The sequence below is a fragment of the Pantherophis guttatus genome, chromosome 1 (assembly GCF_059756535.1).
Source record: "Pantherophis guttatus breed Tessera chromosome 1, ASM5975653v1, whole genome shotgun sequence".
Lineage (NCBI taxonomy): Eukaryota > Metazoa > Chordata > Lepidosauria > Squamata > Colubridae > Pantherophis > Pantherophis guttatus.
Genome location: NC_142063.1, coordinates 173,730,848 through 173,753,956, shown reverse-complemented (window position 1 = coordinate 173,753,956; position 23,109 = coordinate 173,730,848). Strand labels below are relative to the sequence as shown.

At 44.9% G+C, this 23,109-nt stretch overlaps 1 protein-coding gene across 17 annotated transcripts in view; it reads right to left on the bottom strand.

Moving 5' to 3' along the window:
* UNC80 (unc-80 subunit of NALCN channel complex) overlaps nucleotides 1–23,109 on the bottom strand; it is a 174,940-nt gene that overhangs the window by 70,319 nt on the left and 81,512 nt on the right. For 12 of the 17 annotated variants that reach the window (XM_060688149.2, XM_060688156.2, XM_060688157.2 and 9 more), the window contains 6 exons: nucleotides 21,616–21,819; nucleotides 20,029–20,129; nucleotides 18,481–18,678; nucleotides 17,814–17,921; nucleotides 15,332–15,470; nucleotides 14,774–14,955 (listed from right to left, as the gene is read on the bottom strand). In XM_060688149.2, the coding sequence (XP_060544132.2) occupies nucleotides 14,774–14,955; nucleotides 15,332–15,470; nucleotides 17,814–17,921; nucleotides 18,481–18,678; nucleotides 20,029–20,129; nucleotides 21,616–21,819 (932 nt within the window). The remainder of the gene's footprint in view (nucleotides 1–14,773; nucleotides 14,956–15,331; nucleotides 15,471–17,813; nucleotides 17,922–18,480; nucleotides 18,679–20,028; nucleotides 20,130–21,615; nucleotides 21,820–23,109) is intronic. The other 5 variants (XM_060688162.2, XM_060688164.2, XM_060688165.2 and 2 more) reach the window with 3 other exon arrangements.

Below are 23,109 nucleotides of genomic sequence, written 5' to 3'. Positions count from 1 at the left end.
CTTCTCTCTTCCCCTTTCCCTCCATTTTGTTTCCTATTATTTGCTTTTGTAATTTTTATATTTTATACTATAAGCTAATAAAAAGCTAAAAAAAAAATGAATGCAGTATCAAGGTTGACTCAGACTTCATCCGTCAGTAAAGACCCAGATTGTTGGAGTCAATATGCTGACATTTATAAAGTGCTCAGAGAGTGCTGCAAAGCACTATGGAGCAGAATATAAGTCTAAGTGCTATTCCTATTGCTTTCACGACTCATAGCAGAGACCATGATGAAACACCTAGAATCTACGAGACTCCCATGCATAGAACTCAAAATATAGATTCAAGATATATATGACATAATATATATTATGTCATAATATATATTTTATTATATTTAATATAATATATTATAATATATTTGTCATAATAAAAGAGGAACAATGAGAGAAGACACATGAAACTATCAACAACATCATTAAAGGAATAAAATTCACAAGGGAAGAAGAAAACAATGGCATGGTCCCTTCCATCCCCTGGGTTGGAAACCTCATGATGTAGCAAGGGAGATGCACATCCCATTCAGATGCACACCCCATTCAGGCAGGCAGGAGGCAAAGAGGTCCACTAGTGGTCGTCCGAACCGGGCGCAGATGTCTAGAAAGATGTTAGGGTGGAGACGCAACTCAGCGTTGTCCACCATAGTCCTGCTCAGGAAGTCTGCTTGAGTGTTCATCCTGCCAGTGATGTGTTCTGCCTTAAGGGAGGCTACATTGGCTTCTGCCACCTGCCCAGGCTGAGGGCTTCCTTCATGAGGCCTCGAGATCAGGTTCCACCCTGGCAGTTGATGTGTGCCTTTGCGGTAACGTTGTCCGTCAGTATGAGCATGTAATGTCCCCAGATACATATCAACATCACAGCCCACCCAGAGGCCAGCTGCCCCACGGAACCCACTGAGGTGCTACAGATGTGGGGGAATTGGCCACCTAGCAGCACGGTGTGGAACCCCTAGACCAGGACCGGCTCCACTGCCCAAAGCACGACCGGAACGAGGGCCCAAATGCGCCACCCAACAGAAGAGAAACCCCTGCAGTGGGATCTGACCTGCCAACGGGCATTCGAAACGCTAAAAGGGATGTTTGCAAAAGAACCTGTCTTAAAACACCCTAACCCTGAACAGCCCTTCGTCATCCAAGCAGACACAAGTGATGTGGCAGTGGGGGCCGTGCTGCTCCAAAAGAACAGCCAAGGTAATCTACAACCTTGCGCCTACACCTCCCGCAAACTCACCGACACGGAGAGGCGATGGGCGGCGTGGGAGAAGGAAGCGTTCACGGTGAGATGGGCGTTGTTGACCTGGCGGCACCTACTAGAGGGAGGCCAGAAACCGTTCGAAGTCTGGACTGATCATAAAAACCTGGAGGCCCTCAAAACCCCACGGAAATTGTCGCCCAGGCAAGTCTGGTGGGCTCAATACTTCAATCGTTTCAACTTCGAGCTTAAGCACATTCCAGGGGGGAGGAATTTCCTGGCTGACGCCCTCTCCCGGATGCCCCAATACAACAGTGAGCGGGAGCAGGTAGTGAATGCCATCATCCCCTCCACCCAAGCAGTGGGTCAGATGATCACCAGACGGCAACGACGTGACCAGCAGGGCCAACCTGCAAGCAACTTAACAGCAATACTAAAAAATGAGACAGTGACAGACCCCTGGTTCCGAGACAATCAACATCTCTTGACAAAAAGAGATGACCTAGCATGGAAGGGGACAAAGCTCTATGTGCCACAGACTTTACGCCCCCTGATCCTCAAGAGGAGCAACGACGTTAAACCAGCGGGACACTTCGGGTTCCTAAAGACTCTGCACCTAGTACGAAGGCCATTGTGCAGATCCATCTCTCCGTCCCAAGCCCTTTCCAGTCACAGGAATTCCCCCCTCCCTCTATCTCCAACACGACCTGCCCCAAAGGGAAAAAAAACCACAACAAGTTAAGTATCATTATCCCCTCCTTGGCCGCGTCCCCCCCCTCCTGGCTTGCTCGGGTGGTCTGCATGGAATTTTGCTGTAAGGCGGTCAGCTTGGATGTTTGAGCTCTTCACCCAGGAAGCCTCTGACAATGGGTAGCCCTTCCATTTAATTAAGTATTGGAGGCGCCCCCTGTGCCATCATGAGTCAAGAATTCGCTGTACTTCGTAGTGAGTTTGGCCCCCAACCACCAGGGGCCCAGGGGGGTCACGTGGCGTTGGCCTTAAAGTAGACCCCACTACAGGCTTCAGAAGGCTACTGTGGAAAACGGGGTGAATCTTCCCTAGGAGCCGGGGCAACTGCAGTTGTACTGTAACCGGGTTGATTATTTTTACTATAGGGAACAGTCCTATAAATTTCGGTAATAAGCTTCTCGAAGGTCTAGTTTGGTGAAAACTTTTCCTTTAGCTAGGTGGGCTAGCATGTCCTTCATGAGGGGGAGGGGATATAAGTTGTGTATGCAAACGGCGTTGATATCTCGAAAATCAACCACCAGCCTCATAGAGCCGTCCTTTTTCTCTTTAAAAAGGACCGGTGCCGCTACCCTTGGTTTTACTGGCTCAATGAATCCCCTTCGTAAGTTCTTGTCTATGTAGTTCCGCATTTCCTGCATTTCACGGGGCGTCATGGCATACAGTTTAGGTTTGGGCAGTTTCGCTCCCGGGATAATCTCGATGGCACAATCGGTCTTACGGTGGGGGGGGGGGTAGAATGTCACACTCAGCCTCGCTGAATACCTCTGCAAGGTCTTGGTACTCCCCTGGGATCTGATATGTATCAGATGTTGATGTCAGCGTTCCAATTTATGATTTTCCCCAGCGCTGACATGAATGAGAGAAAGAGAAGCCTTGCTTTAATGCTGATATGAACTTTCACTTAGTTTCCTGCTCCTTGGTAGATAACGTTACTTAGGTGATAGAGGGAGGGGGGAATTCCTGTGACTGGAAAGGGCTTGGGACGGAGAGATGGATCTGCACGATGGCCAATGAGACATTGGGGAATAAGGAGCGGAAAGGGAGGAGTTTGGAAGGAGATGCCAGTTCTGGCTGCACCAAGAGTTCAGGAATGATGTAGTTAATTCTTAAATAAAGAAAAGTTTCATCAAGACTTTGCGTTTGAGAATGAAGTTTATTTGAGATAACACCGAAGCACTGAAAGTGCCGCAGAGCCAGATGGATTGCCCTCAACTCTAGCCAGTTTATGTTGTTGGCGAGGTCCTGATGAGACCAACGACCTTGCGCCACTTGGGAGTCGAGGTGGGCTCCCAAGCCGTAAAGGTTGGAGACCACTGTTAGAATGATCCTTTGAGGCTCTTGTATGAGGGAGCCTTGGTCGAGGGCCGGTGATTCCCACCAGTGGAGGGATCTCCTGACATCGAGGGGAACCCTGATTCTTATTCGAGAGTTGGAGGAGCCCACCCGTTGATATGGCAACAGGAACCATTGAAGGCTCCAGGTATGTAGCCGAGCCCATGGCACAATTTGTATGCAAGAAACCAACTTGATGAGCAGTTCAGATAGCATGGCCAAGGGAACCTTGGGGTGTTGCTGAATCTGAGTTACTAAGGTTTGTATGTTGTCCCTCCTTTCCTGAGACATGAATACCAGTCCCAAGGAGGAGTCTATGATGGCTCCGAGGTGGGTTATCTTGGTACTGGGAATGAGTTGGCTCTTTGGGTAATTTAGTAGAAACCCATAGGTTTGTAAAGTTTGAATGGTTAGATTTAGGTTCGTCTCTGCCTCTTGGGGAGATGAGGCCAGGATCAATATATCGTCTAGATAAGCCTGCAACCTCACTCAGGATAATCGTAGGTGGGCTGCAAGGACGGCTAGTACTTTCATGAAGCACATGCTGAATGGCATGGCACAGTATTGGAGTGGTGACCTGCGTAACAGAATCTTAGAAACCTCCAATGATTTGGTGATATTCGAATGTGGAGGTATGCTTCTGAAAAATGGATTGAGGCCATGAAATCGCTGGGGCGAATCCCTTTTGAGGATCGACAGGAGTGAGCATATCTTGAGCGTCCTGTAGACCAAGTGCGTGTTGAGTGCCTTGAGGTCCAAGATGGATCTCCACCCCCCTGAGCACTTCGGCACAACAAACAGGATGGAATAAAATCCCCGTCTCCATTGACCTGGCAGAACCGGCTCTATGGCTCTGATGCCTAGGAGGTTCTGAATCGCACGTTCCATGAGATCCTGTCATAATAATTTGGTGGAGACAGAGCATTGTATGAAGCGGTCAGGAGGGCCGGAGAAAAACTCCAGTGATAGTCCTTGATGGATGGTCATAAGGACACAACTGTCATTTGTTGAGAGAGCCCACTGGTCTACATATAGGCTCAACCGTCCTCCAATGGGAGGGTTCGGATGTAAGTCATCTCTGCCTATGGAACTGGCGGTTGCCAGATCTGCATAAGTGGTTGCCAAATTGACGGGATCAGTCACGAAAGGGATGTTTGTCTGGTTGACATGTTGACCCCTGCATGAAGGGGCGTTGTTGGGAAGGGCCTTCCTGTGTGTTGAAATGAGAGGGCTGTCTCCTATAATAAAGAGTGGCCCGCCTATCCACCCTCCTTGTTGCCGAAGGCATCACCTTACATTTTTCCTTATCCTCCACCAGAAGGGGGGTTTAGAGACTCTCCAAATAATTTGGTTCCTGAGTGGGGGAAGAGGCCAGCCTCCATTTTGCTTTAAACTCTGCTGGCCATTGTCGGAGCCACAAACTCTCCTGGAGGTGACAGCGGAGGCAAGGAATACTTTGCGGCATGTAATGTCACATCCGCTGAAAATTGAACAGCGGCTATAATTTTGTTGAGGTCCTGATGTAAACAGACCTCACCGGGAGACAATCTGGCCTGTAACTGTTGGAGCCAGATGAGGGAAGACCGATTGAAAAAGGATGGCCCAGGTGGCGGCCTGGTGTGTCTTCCTGAATGACAAATCCAATTTCTTCTTCTCTGGTTTTAAGCCTTCAGAGGCGTCCCTGGCCAGATTGGGTGAGGGGGAGGCAAGGGTAGCAACCGGACCATCAATGGAGAGTACCTGCAAGAGTTGTAGAAATGAGGGTGCCATGTTGTAATTCCTTCTGTCCGAACCGCTGGGAGTGGGAAGGGATGCTGGACTGACCCATTGGTTGCGGACGACATCTATGAAGAGCTTGGGAGCCAGAATGAAGAGTTGCTGAGCCACAGGCTCAGAGAAGAAGCCATGCCCTTGCCCTGGGAAGACTAGGACTCGGTAGATGAGACTTCCTCTTGAAGTCCGGCAGTGGCCTTTGCCTTGAACAGTAAGGACTTGAAGAGACCTGAGGGAAAGAGACCAGTAAATGCAGGAAGCACCCCCTCATCATCGGAGAGATCCTGATTTCTTTGTGCCTCCTCCCCCAGAAATAGTCCATCACTACCACCCGAATGGGAAGGTGATTGGTTGGGTGGTTCAGTTAAACTGGCGACCAGAGAGGTGGGAGTGTGACGTGAGTAGGAGGTAGAAGCAACAGAAGCTGCCCTCTGATGTTGGATCACCTTGGCAACACCCTTAGAAATTGCCTGTGAAATTAAAATCTGGAGATTTTCAGGCAAATCGGATAACATTGGTGCTGAGGCTTCAGATGCCTGAATAGGTCTGCAATGGAATGAGCAAAAGGATTCTCTCCCCTGACCTGTCCTGGCCCAGCTGTTCCCTGTGACAGAGAAGCAGCAATCTCAGGTGACCATGCCCTCATTGAAGGTGCTGTCTGTTCCAGATGTGGAGATCTGGAAACTGAGTGGTCACTGGCTAGTGATTGAGTCTCCATGTGACTCTACTTTGTCTGTATTTCAGTAGATTTATGCTTGGGCTCATTTCTGGAAGGCTGGATATGTGGTGAGATTTACAGGACGCCTTCCTTCCTTCCTCCTGAGGCGCCGGGTTCCTCCCTGGACCTGGCTTCTCCCTGGCCTTGGACTTATCTGCCATAATGAGAGGGAAGGGAGTCAAAGTAGCCCAATTTGTGGCAGCTATGCCTGTTCCCAGGACTTAGCCAGCACACCTATAAGCCTGATTAGGCTGTTCCGAGGGCGGCGTGCCTAGAGCGAACCGAGGAATTGCCAGCTCCTGCACCAAAGCCCCCCCTCTCTTTCCAACGAAGCCAGGTAGTTGGCGTTGGTGGTAAAGCGCTTCAAGCCATTTGGGAGTTCTTGTCAGGTGTGCTTCCTTCAAAGTTCAAGAAAGAATGACCCCCAACTCCATGGTTTATAGAGAAAGGCACTTTTACTGAAAATTGAAGTGATCGCAACCAAAGAAAAGCAGAATCTGAGGCAAAAGCGCGAAAGTTACAGATAGAAAGCATTCCCTCCCACTGTCCATCGTAAATCATCCAATCCAAAGGTCTCCCAGAGGTCAGGTGGGAGCACATGTCTGGCAGTGTCATCAATCAGAAATGCCACGACCATTGACCTGATAGCAGCTTCAAAGATGCAGCACAGTAGCTTAAGTCTCACATTTGTTTCTTCTCTCCAGCACGCTTCCCCCACCCATGCTAGCTCCCCCCTCCCCCCGTTACCATGGGGGGAGCAGTAAAGGCAGAGGCTGACATTCGGCCCTCCTTCAGAAGAGATCTTATTCCTAAAAGGAAAAAAAAAAAAAGGAAAGGAGATAACAACACAACACATAAATTAAGGTTTATCAGGATATTTGGTGTGAAACAACTGCACTTTCTTTGGCGCTTGAACATCACTTTTATTTACCCATTCAGCTTTAGATAATGGAAAATGTTTCCAGGCCACCAAATATTGCACTCTACCATGATGCTTTCGGGAATCTAAAATTTCCTTAACTTCAAAATGTTGCTCACCCTCAATCAGAATGGGGATGGGGGGGCGGGGTTCTTGGTCCAGATGTAAAGGGGACAAATGTTCCGGTTTCAATAAGCTGACATGAAACATGGGATGAATTCATCGCAATTCTTTTGGTAATTCCAATTCAACTGTGACTGGATTAATTACTCGAGTGATAGGAAAAGGTCCCACATATTTGGGTCCAAGCTTTTTTGACTTTTGGGAGGTTTTTAAATATTTGGTGGAGAGATAAACCATGTCACCCACTTTATAAGGATGTGCCGGGCATCTCTTTTTGTCAGCTTGGGTTTTATGGGCTCGATGTGCTTCATCGAGAGCTTTTCGAGTTACTGCCCAAGTTCATCATACCTATTCAATCCAATAAATCAAAGAGGGATTTTGTGGGTTATCTTGAGGTAGCTCTGGAATTGGCACAAACTCTTGGCCTGAAGCCACTTTGAATGGAGTGAAACCTGTGCTGCTATGTATGGAGTTATTATAAGCAACCTCTGCAAATGGCAATAGGTCCACCCAGTTATCTTGTTGATAATTTATGTAACATCTCAGATGTCAAGTTTCCGAAAGATGCCCTAATTAATTCATGAGCCATGATCCAAACTTCAAAGGAAATATAGTCATTTATTAGGAGCACCATTCCTGCAGTACTGGGATGCAGTTAGGACTGATCCTACGTAGATTTACATTTCCCTATGACCCTGTTTCTCCCCTCCTCTCTGGCCATGTGATAAATCACATTCTCCAATTAACCACTTTGGCTGGCTGTGAAACCTAACGCCCTCCTTCTGATTGCAGTCAGAAGAATGTATGGAATTCATTTCAGTTCTCCCTCCCTCCTGCTTATGGAAACTTGAAAGCTTTGCAAGTTGACATCAGATACTGTTCTAACACGGAATTGATTCTCTCACAAGCCCCATTTGTCTGGGGATGGTGGGCGGAGCTTAACTCCTGGGCAGAGCCTATCAACATCAGGAACTCTTTCCAAAACTTGGAGGTAAATTGCACACCCCTGTCCGAAATTATACATTTCGGGGCACTATGTACATATACACATGTTGTATAAACAGTTTTGCAGGTGTTTTTGCTGAAGGGATTTTTGAACATGGGATGAAATGCACTTGTTTGGAAAACAAATCAGTGACAGTGTTGTGGCTCCGTCCTCCGAGCCTATCTTAATCGGAGGGAGAAGGTTCTGAACATGAAGGAGAGGAGTCAGCCAGGCCTCCCTCTCCAGGCCCCTCCTCTCTGGCACTGCCTCAGGTGCCGGCCGAGGAAGAGGAGATTAGCCAGGAGCCAGGTGTCTCCGATGATAGCGATGGAGGCGATCTGTCGTTCCTGGATCCACGCCAACGAAGGCGTGATAAACGGTTGCAGCAGTTGAGGAGGCGTGCCAGGGATTAGGCTGAGTCACTGGACCACACCCCAGAGACTATATAAGAGAGCGTGGTGGCTATTTAAGACTCTGTGACGGGCAAAAACTAACTCTGGCTAGTCACTTTGAACAACGCCTAAATCTCCGAAGGTTTCTTGTTTTGAACTGGACTATTTGCAAACTGTGTGTATTTCTGTTTATATGGTGAAGGGATACTCCCGTTTATTGAATTAAAAGCACTTGGCAGTCGGTGCTCGTCTTGCTGCCAAGTTTCTGATAACAAACTGTGTGCGTGCCAAGTGCTTCCTTTAACCCTCGGCTGGCTGTGTGTGTGTGTGTGTGTGTGGAGAAGGGGACAGAACAGACAGCCCGTATAACTGTGTTCCCCCCCACTATCCAGCAGGTCTACGATAAAATCCATGGATATCTCTTTCCAAGGGGCATTAGGTCTGGCCACACTCTGAAGTAGACCAGATGGCTTTCCCGGAGGTCTCTTAGCTGAGACACACACTGGACAGCTGGCTACATATGCCTCTATGTTTTTTTGAGTTTGGGCCACGAGAACTGTCTTTTAACCAGGTGTAGGGTTTTGACAAACCCAAAATGTCCTGCCACCTTAGAGTCATGAGCGTGCTGTAAAACTGTTGCTCTCAGACTAGTGAGAACATACAGCTTTGCTCCCACCCAGGCTAGTCCATCACGAAGTGTACATTCATTCGAGTGGGATTTAAACCACTCGTCAGTTTTTAGGGTGTCTTGTAGCTTCCGGAGCAAATCGCTCTGTAGGGCTAGATCGCCTCTCGCCTGCACTCTCGTAGTTACTGGTGCCACCAGCTGGGTTGCAGGGATGATTGGCCGAACCACTTCCTCTCTGGCACTGTTATACTGAGGCAGTCTAGAAAGTGCATCCACCATGAAGTTCTTCCCACCAGGAAGGTAGTGTAGGGTGAAGTTAAAATGTTTGAAGTGTTGAGCCCAGTGGACTTGCTTGGGTGACAGCTTACGTGGTGTTTTCAACGCCTCCAGGTTTTTATGATCAGTCCACACTTCAAAAGGGTGCTTAGCTCTTTCAAGAAATTGTCTCCATGTTAATAGTGTCCACCGTACTGCAAAGGCCTCTTTCTCCCATATAGCCCATCTCCTCTCGGTCTCAGTCAATTTACGGGAGGTATAGGCACAAGGTTGTAATTTTCCTTCTGCATTCATTTGCAGAAGTACAGCTCCTACTGCTATATCGCTAGTGTTAGCCTGTACAAAAGGCTCTTCCATATCAGGATGTTTAAGGACTGGTTCAGCAGCAAACAACCGTTTCAGCTTCTCGAATGCTGCCTGACAGTCCATAGTCCATTCAAGGGGCCGGGAGGGCTTCGGTTTTAATTCACCTTTGGTGAATTTGTTATCGGCAGTGTGATTTTGGCAAACGAGGGGGTGAACTGTCTGTAAAAGTTAGCAAATCCAAGGAAGCTCTGTAGTTGTTTGCGGGTACGTGGTGCGGCCCACTCCAACACTGCCCGGACTTTTCCAGGGTCCATCTCAATCCCCTCATGGGATATGCGGTATCCAAGATAGTCGATTTTGCTTTGGTAGAATTCGCACTTGGAGAGCTTGGCATACAGTTCAGCAGCCTTGAACTTTTTCAGGACAGTCCGCACCAATTTCACATGGTCATCCATGTTCTCGGAGTAGATAAGAATGTCATCCAAATAGACCAGCACCCCTTTATACAGGTGTTCATGCAGCACTTTGTTGATTAATTGCATGAACACAGCAGGAGCTCCTTGTAGTCCAAAAGGGAGCACCCAAAACTGGAAACATCCCAGCGGACAGTTAAATGCCATTTTCCATTCATCTCCTTCCTTGATTCGTACTCTGTAGTGTGCCTCTTGTAAATCAAGCTTGGTGAAAAGTTTCCCCTTTCCTAGATGGGCTAGCATGTGTTTCATGAGTGGCAGGGGGTAGACATTTTCTACGGAAATGGCGTTTAAATTCCTATAATCAACTACCAAACAAAAGGAGCCATCTTTCTTCTCCCGGAACAGTACTGGCGCTGCCACTCTTGGCCTGGCTGGTTGAATAAACCCCCTTTCTAGGTTCTTGTCAATAAATTTCCATAGTTGCCCCAGCTCTCGAGGGGTCATGAGGTAGATTTTTGGTTTAGGGAGTTTTACTCCAGGGAGTATTTCAATGGTACAGTCCGTTGGTCTGTGGGGAGGTAGCACATCTGAGGCCTTTTTGCTGAAAACCTCCCGCAGATCCCAATACTCCTTAGGAATCTTCTCCTCCCCCTCAATGTGGTCTACTGCCATTTCTGCTCCCTCGTTTTCTACACCATCCTCCAGGGGGGGTTCTTCCCTCTGTAGCCCTGGCTTCTCAGTGTGAATGCGCAAAACCCCCATCCTCCAGTTAACCCATGGATTCCATTTTCAGAGCCAAGGGAGTCCAAGTATGAGGGGTCGCTCCATGCCAGGGGCCACAATAAAACTGAGAGTCTCTAAATGATCCCCCAATTGCATCTCAATGGGTTCGGTCACAAAACTGGCTGGGCCCCCACCTGCCATCGATCCATCTAACTGACAGAAGGCCATGGGCCTCTTTAATGTTTTAAGCTTCAGGCCCATCTTCTCCACCACTTTTGGGCTGATTATGCATCTAGTGCACCCAGAGTCTAGGAGGCTGACATCTGCCCATGTGCCCCAGTGGCCGGCACCCTTATTTCTACTGGGATGAGCATGGGGCCCCCTTTGTGACTCACCAGGTCGTCGTTGTCAGAGTCGTTGTCAGTCTCGCTGTCGTCTGCGATGGTCGGAGTTCCCAACTCACCCTAGTTTCGGGGAGTGAACTCAACGACTTCTCCTTTCAGGGTGGCAGGTTTCAAGGTTTTGCAGGCACTTTGTCGGTCTTCTTGGCTCCCAAGCTGGTGGCTTTCAGTGCTGGTTTGGAGAAACACTTCGCGGCCCGGCGCCCTTCCTTTCCACATTTGAAGTACGTGAAGGACTTCGGCTTGGGCTTAAACTCCGCTTTCCCCACAGCTGTCTTTGGCACCCCTTTGCGGTAGTGGGAGGATGACGGATCCCCTACATGGGCCCCACGGAGTCAGCTTCAGGCCAGATCAATCTCCACATCTTCAGCTACTATGTACCAGCTCTGCAGATCTTCGGGGACCCCCTGTGCTCTACAGTCTTTGTAGATGTCTTTGTTTAACCCATCTTTATAATTCTCCAGTAGGGCCACCTCTGACCACCCTGTCATGAAAGGTGCCAGCTCACGAAACTCTTGGTTGTATCTGCCACCGATCTCTGGCCCTGCTGAATACCCTTCATTTGGAGTCTTGCCTTCTGTTCGGCTAGGTGGTCCTCAAACCGTCTTCTAAGAGCCCCCATGAATAGGTTGTAATTTCTCAGCAAGGGGGAGTTGTTATTGTGGAGGACCACCATCCATTCAGCTGCCACTCCCTCTAGGGCATTCGTGACACATCTCACTCGCGCCGCATCTGATAAGTAGTCCTCCCCCCAGTCCTGCATGTGGTTCCACACCTGGGTCAGGAAAAGCCCCAGGGTTTTCGGATTTCCTCCATACTTGTCGGTTAGGGGGGGAATTTTTGGTTTTTTGCGTCTCCAGGGTGGAGCCTGCAATGCTGGGGGCCCCTGGGCTGCTGCATCCCTCGCTTGGGTACCAGAGACTTGAGCTGTTTCTTCCCCAGCTTCTTCGTCCTCTCCCCCACAAGCAACCTCCTTTGGATCCACCCTGGGGTAGTCTCCTCCCTTCCCCCCAGGGAATACATATGATTCACGGCTTTTATGGCTTTCTTCGACATCACGGAGGAGTTGCATAGTCTGAGCAATCATGAGGCTCTCCTTTTGCTCTTGCATCCACGCAGCTTCTCCCTTATGTGGTCTGGAGCTGGTTACTCCTTGGGCGGTCCTCTCCAGGTCCGGCAACCTTCCTACTCCCCTCGACCATCTGGCTTCCTCTGGTTCCTCTCCCAACTGAATTTTTTCCATCCACTCCTCAACTTCTTTTTCCGCTTGAAATGAAGTCATCGTAGAGCCAGAAGCACCCATCTGATCTCCATCACTCTCTTGATCATACATTCTTTGGGCTCAGCCCCCTCAGTAGTTATCTGGGATGGCTGGAGAAATGAGATTCTGCTTAATGTCAGGTGTGCTTCCTTCAAAGTTCAAGAAAGAATGACCCCAACTCCATGGTTTATAGAGAAAGGTACTTTTACTGAAAATTGAAGTGATCGCAACCAAAGGAAAGCAGAATCTGAGGCAAAAGCGCAAAAATTACAGATGGAAAGCATTCCCTTCCACTGTCCATTGTAAATCATCCAATCCAAAGGCCTCCCAGAGGTCAGGTGGGAGCACACCTCCACTGATCTGGCAGTGTCATCAATCAGGAATGCCACGACCATTGACCCGATAGCAGCTTCAAAGACTAAAGCACAGTAGCTTAAGTCTCACTTTCGTTTCTTCTCTTCAGCACGCTTCCCCCTCATGCTAGCTCTCCTCTCCCTCCCCTTACCATGGCAGCCAAAGCAGTAAAGGCAGAGGCTGACAGTTCTTTTTAAACTGCCGCCGCGTCAAGTGTTTAAGCGGAGGGAAAGCGGGGGGAGGGGCAGATCGAAATGCAACTCTCTGAGGCCAGGGTCCACTCCACAAGTAATAGTCGGTAGGAGATCGGGCAGATAAGGGCGCTGCAGAAGCTCGTTGCCCGAAGAGGTGACGTGCAAGCCCGAACTCCAACGTTGATTGTGCCACCAGATAGCGAGGCGCAAAACTGCCGACGTGAAGGCTGCCTGCTTAAAATGGCCATGCCTGCTGATAGATTGCAGCACGGAAGCCAAAGGGGTTCAGGCGGCATCTATGTCCGACATAGCCGCAATGGCCAGAGGAGGAACGAGAATCATTCCCATGGGTGGCGGCCCGGGCCGCTCCAAATGTTTGGCGGTGCTGTCAGTCAAGCTGAACCTGCCAGCACAAACTGCAATCAGGGGCAATGAATACAGGGGAAAACCTGATCCAAAGACTGTCCAAGAATGTCCAGAAATGGATTGAAACAGGAGCAATAGTAGAAATGTGTCTCTGTCAGATGACTGAGTTGAAAACTGGGCCCAACAGACACAAGTGGGGGCGTGGCCAGCAAAATTATGACTCAGTCTCTGGGCAGTTTGTACTATATCCAACTCAGTTATAGACCATTCCACAGTCCATTGGGAGAAGCATGAAAGATTCGCCAAAAACCTAATAAGAGTGGAAATTTTAAAAAGGGCAAGAGATGATCGACAGTTATAATATTTTTTAACATGGTGGTTATTTTATTAAATGTTAGAAAAAAGAAGTAGAAAGTAGAAATTGGGAAGATAGTATTATGTATACTGAAATATAATAGAACATATTATAATTACTCCCGGTAAGTATACACAAATGTTAGAAGTTGAAAGGTTACAATTATGTATATTTAAATGGTAATAGTATTATCAGAATTGTATGCAAAGTATATTGACCCAGACAATACACTGTTCACCAAGTACTTTTGGATGTTAAAGAAAAAAACATAAATAAAATTATTTTTTAAAAAAATGCTAGAGGATTCCTGGAAGCCTGGCATTCAGACAGATCAGTCATCAAGAGGCACAGAGAGATAAATAACATCTACATACCATTCAAAAGAGACAATAAAAAAGCTAAAAATGAAACAAAAAGACCAAAACACCTCCTCACCAGCAAACAACCCCCAAATACGCAGACATTAACACCAAGATTAATATTAGACCGTGATCAAGAAGTAAACAGTACCCCAATCACAGAACTACAAACTCAGACAAATAAGTTAACAGTAAACAACAGCCTAATCAAAGAACCACTAGGAACACTCCCACCAACACTGACAGGGCAAGCCTCTAGTATATAAGTAGAGAACAAACCTCATTCCCTTCTAGCATTGATGATATTACCTAGTTTATTACAAAGCTCAGGCAGTATCAAGAACTTACAGTTCAACCCTGAACTTCAAATGTTCTCATCTATTGGTAACAAGTTGACTGCAGATTTTGAACCACATAGCTTGGGGATAAAATCATAAAGATTTTATAAACCATTTTTCATAAGGATTTCAATCTAGGGAGATAAAGCATCAGACCATTTATTTATATTTGGCCAGAAAAGAATTAAGAGCATTGCCATGTGAATTCTTGACACAGGCTAATATCATTTCTATAGCTCAAGGGATCTGGTTTGCAATCAAGCTATTCCCTCATTCTGTGGAAGTTGATTCAAGACACCAGAACTCAAATTTTCATCTCTTGTCCTTTTGATTCTGTTCATAATTGTTGAGAGGGTTTTTGTTATTGTTGTTGGTTTAATCATTTTACTTGATAAAAAGTTCTTGAAAACTTGAAAGCCAGGATGGTATTTTATAAATTTTGAATTAACATAATATATTATGAAAATTTAGGTTCCAACACATATCTATTACCTGACCTAAGTGTCACTTAACTCAAGTCCTATAGTGATAATACTTACTATATGGAAATATATCAGGTGGTATATAGTTCACCTTAAAGATTTGTTGAGCACCTTCCTCCATGCGAGGCCATACTTGATATCTAAATCTCCAGAGGGTGTGGAACTTGAGAATGGCATTCAGTCTCTGCACTGCCTCCGAGTGATGAAATTCAGACATCAGCATATCTGAAACTGCCTCTGGGACTTTCACAGCACATAAAAGGAACATGGCAGCTGTAGGAAGCAAATATTCCATGAAACATCTTTTTTTCCCTAAAATCTAGAAGCATTATTATTTTACTGATGTACTTGAGAGCTGAGAGGTGGAAGCACACATTAAGCTTATGAGCAGACTTGATAACAAAAGGAGCTGGTAATTGTCTTTGAATTTCAAGCAGGGAAATATCATGAAGAGAAGACAAGGTGGAAATACATATAAATGTAGGCTGCATAGGCAATGTTCTCAAAATCAAAGGAAGATTTCTGTAGTATTAGATCGAAAATCCTCAGAAGTCAATGCTGGGTGAAATGACTATGGTAGCTCCAATTCCCTAGGATTGGATTTTTGCATTTTTGAGGGCATTTTTAGAATATGAAAGGAGCCTCTTACCTGCTGCACCAGCCATATGTTCATCCATACTGAGCAACAACTCCCATGCTGCAGGCTGGATGTCCCCATACATCTCTTCTGTGAGGATGGGAGCTGCCTTGATTAACAGTGAAAGTGGTGCTGGAGACAGGCTCATCACCTGCAAAAGAAAACCATGCACTCAATAATATAAAATAGGGCCCTCACAAACATATTTCCCTCAGTAGTGGGTTCCACTTACCTTTGCTACCGGTTTGGAACTGTGAGCATTCACGTGCAGAGGTTCTGCGCATACGCAGAACTTTCTGCGCATGCACAGAGCGTCCATGATGACGTCTGGGTGGGTGGGCGGAGCCTCCCACCGCCGCCAATACCAGTTCGCCCAAACTGGGGCAAACCAATAGAAACCCACCACTGATTCCCCTGCTGAGGGGAATGTAGCACACACAATAAGAGTGGTGAAGATTGCAGCTTCTTCACAGAGACTTGGTGATGCCAGACAATCTATTATTTAAAGAGATTATAGAAAACTGATCCAAGAAGACAATGCAAGTAAAAAATGGGGAACACTTATCTAGTTAGCTTCTATAATACAGGTAATCCTCACTTAGTGACTTTTCAAAGTTATGATGAACCTCCTCAGAATTAATTTCAACCCAATATTTTTGGTGGTTTTTGCTGGTTTCTGATGCTTACTTCCATTTCTAAGCAAAAACGGCCTTTGAAGAAAATGGATTGGCTTAACAATTACATTGTCTGCTTAATAATTATAGCATTCTTTTAACAACTGCAGTTTTTGCTTATTGACCAGTACAAAAAAGGTTATAAAATTGGGCACAGTCAGGTGGCAACCAACTTAACAACAGCCATGACTTACAATGGTAATTTTGGGATAAATTATGGTAGTAAATTGAGGACTACCAGTAGATAGATTAGATAATCTGAATTATTGACAGTGAATTCATTCAAGTCAAGGTAAAATGTGACATTCCCATAGTGCTGAGATATACTTTATAGAGACCTATGTTACTAGACACACAATGTCTCAGTGCAAGGCACTAAGGCAGCTGAAGCATGTTTCCATCATATGTTACATGCAACGCAAATTGTGCATGGGCAACATTCTACTACATGTATAGTATTACCAGATACCATCGATAATTAAACAGAAGTCAAAGGAGCAATTTACAGGCTTAAGATTCCTTAGAGTTTCCCTACTTGGCAATAATATATATCAAAGGCTAAACATAATGTTCCAGTAGTGCAGGATGTCAAACTCAAGGCCTGTGGGCCAGATCTGGCCCACAGGGTGGTTAGATCTGGTCCGCAAGGTTGCCCTTCAAACAGTGGACCAGCCCGCAGTGCCTGTGCCAGTGAAAACAGAGTTCAGAAGGACTGCGTACAGCCCTCCTGAGCTCCATTTTTGCTGGCAGAAGGTTGCAGGAAAGCAGTGCAGGCTCCGTTTTCACTGACAGAGGGTTGCAGGAGGCCATCGTAGGCCATCGCTCCATTTTCGCTGACAGAGTTCTAGCAAAACAAACTACTAGCAAAAGTGGCATTTGATCACAAGGCAAGAATGCATCGAGAAATGTTTCCCCTTTTGCATCCAAGAAAGGACAGGAAGGAGAAAGAGAAAGAGGAAAGACAAGGAAAAAGAAAAAGAAGGAAAGATGGGAATAGATCAAGGAAGGAAAAAGAAGGAAAGAGGGGAAGGAATAAGAAAGGAGAGTGAAGAGGGAAGAAAAAAGAAGAAAAGGGGAAAAGGAAGGGAGGGAGGGAGGAGATTATAATGAGAGGGAGGGTCTGAGGGAAGTTCTGCCTTAGCATTTGACCACCAGGACCCCTGCTGCCCTTTCGCTTCTCTTTGTCTCCTCCTCCTGATCTCTCCTGGTGATCTCCCATCCTATCGCTGAGGATGTTTTGGTTACAAAGCCGGGTCCCCTTGTATGGAGAGGGAGTGGGCCTCCGTCTGACCCACACACTTTGCCGCCCTGCATACACCATGAGCAACCTGGCCAAGAAGAGTGAGAACAGCAGCAGCCTTGAGGAGGAGGTAAGTGCAGCCAGGTACCCCCTTGGGAAAGCGGGGCTGGGCTGGGCTGTGGGGTCCCGGTACCCTGGGAACTCGAGGGCCGGGCTGGGTACTTGTCCTCCATTGCCTGGGGCTCTGGACAGCCTGCACCATCTGCTGGAGACAATGGATCCCTCAGCCTCGCCTGGGCCACCACAGGCACCATCAACATGAGTGACGTTGATCTGGCCACGCCGACTCCAGCCACACACACCCAGTCACTCCTCCCCCACCCCCCAAGATCAGACTCAACCTAATATGGCCCTCAATGAAATTGAATTTGACACCCCTGCACTAGCGCATTATTCCTTATTCCTTATTCATATTCATATTATTCATTATTCATATTATTCATATTCATATTATTATATAATATTATTCATATTATTCATATTCATATTATTCTTTATATATAATGGAAATTCACATTACCTGATGCCTTATGTATTTCAACATTCCAGAGTCTTTTTTTCCTTCAAGATTAGAATCCAACACTCTTTTCTTCAGGGAGGGTGTTCTGAGGCATGACTTATCTGAACACTGAAAGACAATTGACCTAAACAAATCTGAGTGCTTTCAGAAGATACAGTAGCTCATTCGTAGAAGCTGGGGGTTCCATTATGTTTCTGACAGTAATACACTTAACTAATGCAGCTTTCCCTTGTTGACCAGAAACCACTGATAATGAGAGAAGCTGACATTTCCTTCTTTGCCTGTTTCCAAAATGATGCACATTTCATAAGATGTCAACAGTCTCATCAGAATGTTGAAACAAATATTATGAAGCCAGCTTCACCCCTCACAACATTTATATAACATTGTGATACATGCCCCAAAAGAATGAAGCCTGTGTCACGAAGCTTGCTTCATCATTTATTTGCCCCTGTATCAAAACAATTGTGGCAACATGGGCAGCAAACAAATTTAATAAATAAATAAATACATTGTTTCACTAAGGAAGGATCCTATATTAAACACAATTCTTAGAAACTCCTCCCACATCTATTCACCTGCGAGTAGAACCAAGTTTGACAGTCTAAAATAAATGTCTAGGCAGCTGAAAAATGAGTAATTTATTTATTTATTCATTGCCTCTTACCTCTTTTTGTTTTTTGCCTCTGGCCACACCATTTAATAAGTTATTTTCTTTAAGTGAATCCACAGTGTCTCCATACAAAAGTTTGATCGCCCGGACAAGGCGCGCACATGAACGACTGTGGTGGAGGTAGCAGTGAGGGTGGCAGTAATCAATATGGGTACAAATGAAACTCTGCTGGTTGCACAGCAGGATCATCACCTGGAAACAAAGTATGAATATTTATAGAATTGCAATCCTGTTTTTGTGCCAAGAGAAGATTATGTGAAAATCCTTTTTTTAAATATCAGAAACCATAGACAGAAAAATCTTTGAAATGTTTTCAAACTATTTGTCTCCATCCTCTTCAATTTAATATTTCACTAACTCTGACAATTAACTCATGAATGAGAGATCTAGCAAATATCTCATACTCATTAATCTTAATATTTAAACATATTTGTTCAGTTGATCAATGAAATGTTCCAGGGCAAAGTGAGATCAAGCAATAACCTTTTCCTTTGTTCCAAAAGACACGTTTGAGTATTTATCATTGCTGCCATTTTGCTCAGAGTTGCCTAGTTTAAGAACAGGAATTTCCCCCTGCTACCTGGCTATACAAAATTTCATTTTTGGAAATAATAATCACTTCAGGATTCTCCTACTACACCCAATTTTTCTTGGCTGAGTAGCTGTGATTGCTTCTTCTTGGTTGATTTTATGAATTCTAAACATGGAAGACAAATTAATCACCTTGAAGATTCAGGAAGCATGGTGTGAGACTGGTGGAGAGGGAAAACATTATCTACAATTCCTTTCCCTCTTCTCTCCATTTTCTTACTCATTTTTGCAGTTCCCTATTCATATCATATTATAAATATCATATCATAAATAAATAAATATATTCATATCATAAACGCCTTTAGCGTTTAGTCATGCCAGCCACATGAGCACCGAGACGTCTTTGGACAGCGCTGGCTCTTCGGCTTTGAAATGGAGATGAGCACTGTCCCCTAGAGTCAGGAACGACTAGCACATATGTGCAAGGGGAACCTTTACCTTTATTCATATCATCTAGTTGACAGGGATCTCAGAGCTGAGTAACTAAAGTACTAATATAACATTATAATGATAAATATATTGATAAGTTATTGTCCTCCAAGGAAAATGTATGCAGAAATTGTGATTGTCCACATTGGAAACCATCAAGGTCAAGGTCACCACTGCAGGTGCTTGAGAAAGAGATGGACTGTTCCCATAACAAGAGGATGTCACCCAGGGGTGGGAAGAAGAGGAAGCTATTGTTTAACTAGGCAAGTATGTATGTGGGAAAACCAGAGCTGGCTCTGGTTTTGTTTCTTCAGTACCAATATGGTGTATCTAATAGTTTTACTTTCAGGAATTCAGTTCTCCCAATAGTGTTTCCAATTTGTTTTGGGTTCACAAATTGGACAGCTGACATTTTCTGGATTAAATTAAATTCTTGAGTAGTTTAAACTTTGTTATTCATAAAAAAAGATGACAAAGTGAATGTTATATAATTCTAGAGAAACAAAAATAATCTCTACTTACATGTAGCCACGTCATATTCCGGTGATAGTTATCTTCTGTTCCAGTGCTGCTGAGCACTTCAGGTTCTATACTAGGTTCACTTGCACTCCAAGGGCTTCCTTCTTAAAAATAAAACACACACACACATCCAAAAGTAGTTGTCTTCTGATGCTAACTCCATATTTTGAATCATTCATATATATATATATATATATGCTTGTAAACCAGACCAGGGTTTTTGAAACCAATTGATTTTATTCCCTTATATTTTTTAGAGAGAACAGAATAATATGCCAGAAGCATACAATTCCTAATAGGCCAAGCCCTTCAGGAAGGAATGTGAGTTAAAAAATATCACCTCCAACCTTTCTTCATGTCCCAATTATTAGCTAGATTGATCATTACAAGCATAATTTATAGTCACCATGGAAATGACCACTAATCAGGGATAAATATTGTTCCCTTTTCTGGAAGAGGGGAGGGAGAGTAAGTAGAAACAAAATTCTTGCATAATCATGCTGCTGCCAATTGTTGGTTTCAGTGATCTGCATTGACTGGGCTCCATGTTAAAGAAAGATAATACACATATTCCTGCAATGGCAGCAATTTGTTACAATTACTGCCTTGTTAGATCCCATCAAGGGGTTACAGGGGAAGAAAGAGAAAAATCCTAATGGACATTTGAGAACAAAGGCAGAGGAATGCTCTCTCAGACCCCAGAGTTTCCTGCATGCACTTATTGTCAATGGGCCTTCCAATCAGACAGAACTTTAGCACACAATTTGTTTACTGTATTGTAATATTATGGCTGCAATCCTATATCCATTTGCTTGGGAGTTAGCACCACTGAATTCAATGAGAGAGATTTCTCAGAAGATATGCATAGGATTGTACTGAGGCTATTAAAAAGGCAGTATTTCCAATTACATCCTTCCCCGACCCTTAAAGCAAATATGCATTGACTTGGATGTCTACCCAGAAAAGAAAGAGCACGGGCAATACCACTGAGACCCACAAGGGGAAAAGAGATTCAGGTCTAGGATTTATCTGTGTCTGAGTTCTTCTCTAAAATAAATCTCTGGAAACAAATATTTTGGAGATTGACGAGTACACATATATTTATCTCATAGAAAGCAAAATATATGCATATTGTATATATAAGTATATGCATAGTACATACTATTGCAATGAGATGTGTATGTGTGTGAGAGAAAGAAAGAGTGAGTGTATATATACAATACCATATATATTATATATGCCACTGATATATAATATATGTTGTTTTTATATATACTTTCCTATTCACGGCATGCATTTGTTTGGCAGTCAGGAAAATGCCTGTACAGAGTCCACACATCAAACATTTCTATTTTTAAAATTTGGCATTCTTTGAGTGGAGCAGCACTGACTACTTCAAGAGGTATTGGCAGGGTTCAAGCTCTGTCCTTGCCAAATGTGAAGTCCATGCAAGAAAGGGAACTCCTGATTCAAGCCTGGGCCGTGGGAGGTCTGCCTAGCCTCCAAGCCCCTTTCCTAGATCTCCTAAGCTAAGGATGCTGCTACCTCAAGATCCCTCTCCCTTTTTTTAACCAAGCTCATCTGTGTTACCTATGTCAGTGACAGTGTCCCTGCTGTGGGACAGCTGCAGCTCCTCATTCTCAGACTCTGAGTCCTGACGGGATAACTTGGTGCTCTTTAGGCTGCCGGCCCGGCGAATGCTGGACAGGGAACCCCCTCTCTTCACCCGGAAACTGCGGGTTCCTTTAATCTGGAGCAAGCGGGAGCCTCCTATCCTGATCTTCCTGCTGGGAACTGTATTAAAAGAATAAAAGAGGACTTTTTCCCCCTTATTTCCCCCCATTTTAAAGTATAATGACGTATATTTTGTATAAAGTTATATTTTTCACCCTCCCCCCTCCTCCGTCTGCATTTCAATGCCTTTTTTCCAAGGAAGACCAGCAAGAGGCTCCCTCCAAAGCAACACCAAGGTGGCTCTAGAAATCATCCGATATGGGATGCTTTAGTGAAAGGTAAGACAAATCTATTACTCAGATTGTATTAGACCTCAATCCAGCCATTAGTGTAATTCAAATACTTTACAATCAGCATTATTGGAAATCCCACAGCTAAACCACAAATCTATATTTAGTGCCAAACAATTTGTTCTCATTTACATAGAACAGTTATCTTTCCATGTTTGCTAGTAAGACTTTTGCCATTCCATCAACACTCATCACTGGCTATCGATGACTGAACTGCAAGTTCCATCAGGCCTTGGAACAGAGCTGTTCTCCAGCTAGCCCAAGGCTGACCACGTTTTGTGATAGAATCATAACTTTCATTCATGTAGCAAGTATAGTAGGTGGCCTGCTTGTTTAAACTAGGCATGCCATTTGCTTATCCACTCTGAATGTTACCTTTGTATAATTCGTCGTCTTTGCACATTAAACTTCACCAGAATTCTACAGAAAAAGCAACAATATGTGGTCCCACTCTTCAGATAGTTCAGAAGTTTTCAGGCATTAAAGACATCTGTGTATGTGTTGAGTGTGTGCGTGTGTGTTTGTGTTTGTGTGTTTGTGTGCATGGGTGTGTGTGTGTGTGTAATGAGCACGAATATATGGAATGGTTTGAAGCACCAGTCACTGGCATGTTGTTCTCCACTCAGCTCTAAGGCAGTACATGGGCAATATGCATGTCCAAATGTTGCAACACTCAGCTGTACATCTATTTAAAAGTGAACACACAGCACAAGTCACAATACAAATAAATGATAGTTGTCTCTAGGGGCCAGAAGAAAGGGCAATGATGAAATAGGAAATATCTAAACTTGTTAAGATCTAGGTTTTTAGGTAGCTGGGGAGGGAGGAAATCCTGATTTTTATACATTTGCACTCTGCCATGATGAATGCACAATTTTCTTTGCAAGTGATCACTTTTAGCATATATTTTATTTGTATTTGCTTGGGTTTGTAGTTTTATCAACTAGCCTGAAAGTGGCACATTGTGTAACAAACTATCAGAGAAATATCATATTATTCCTCTGGCAAGATCAATGAATGATTTTGCACAGTGTCTTAAAGGATAAGAGATAAATTGTGG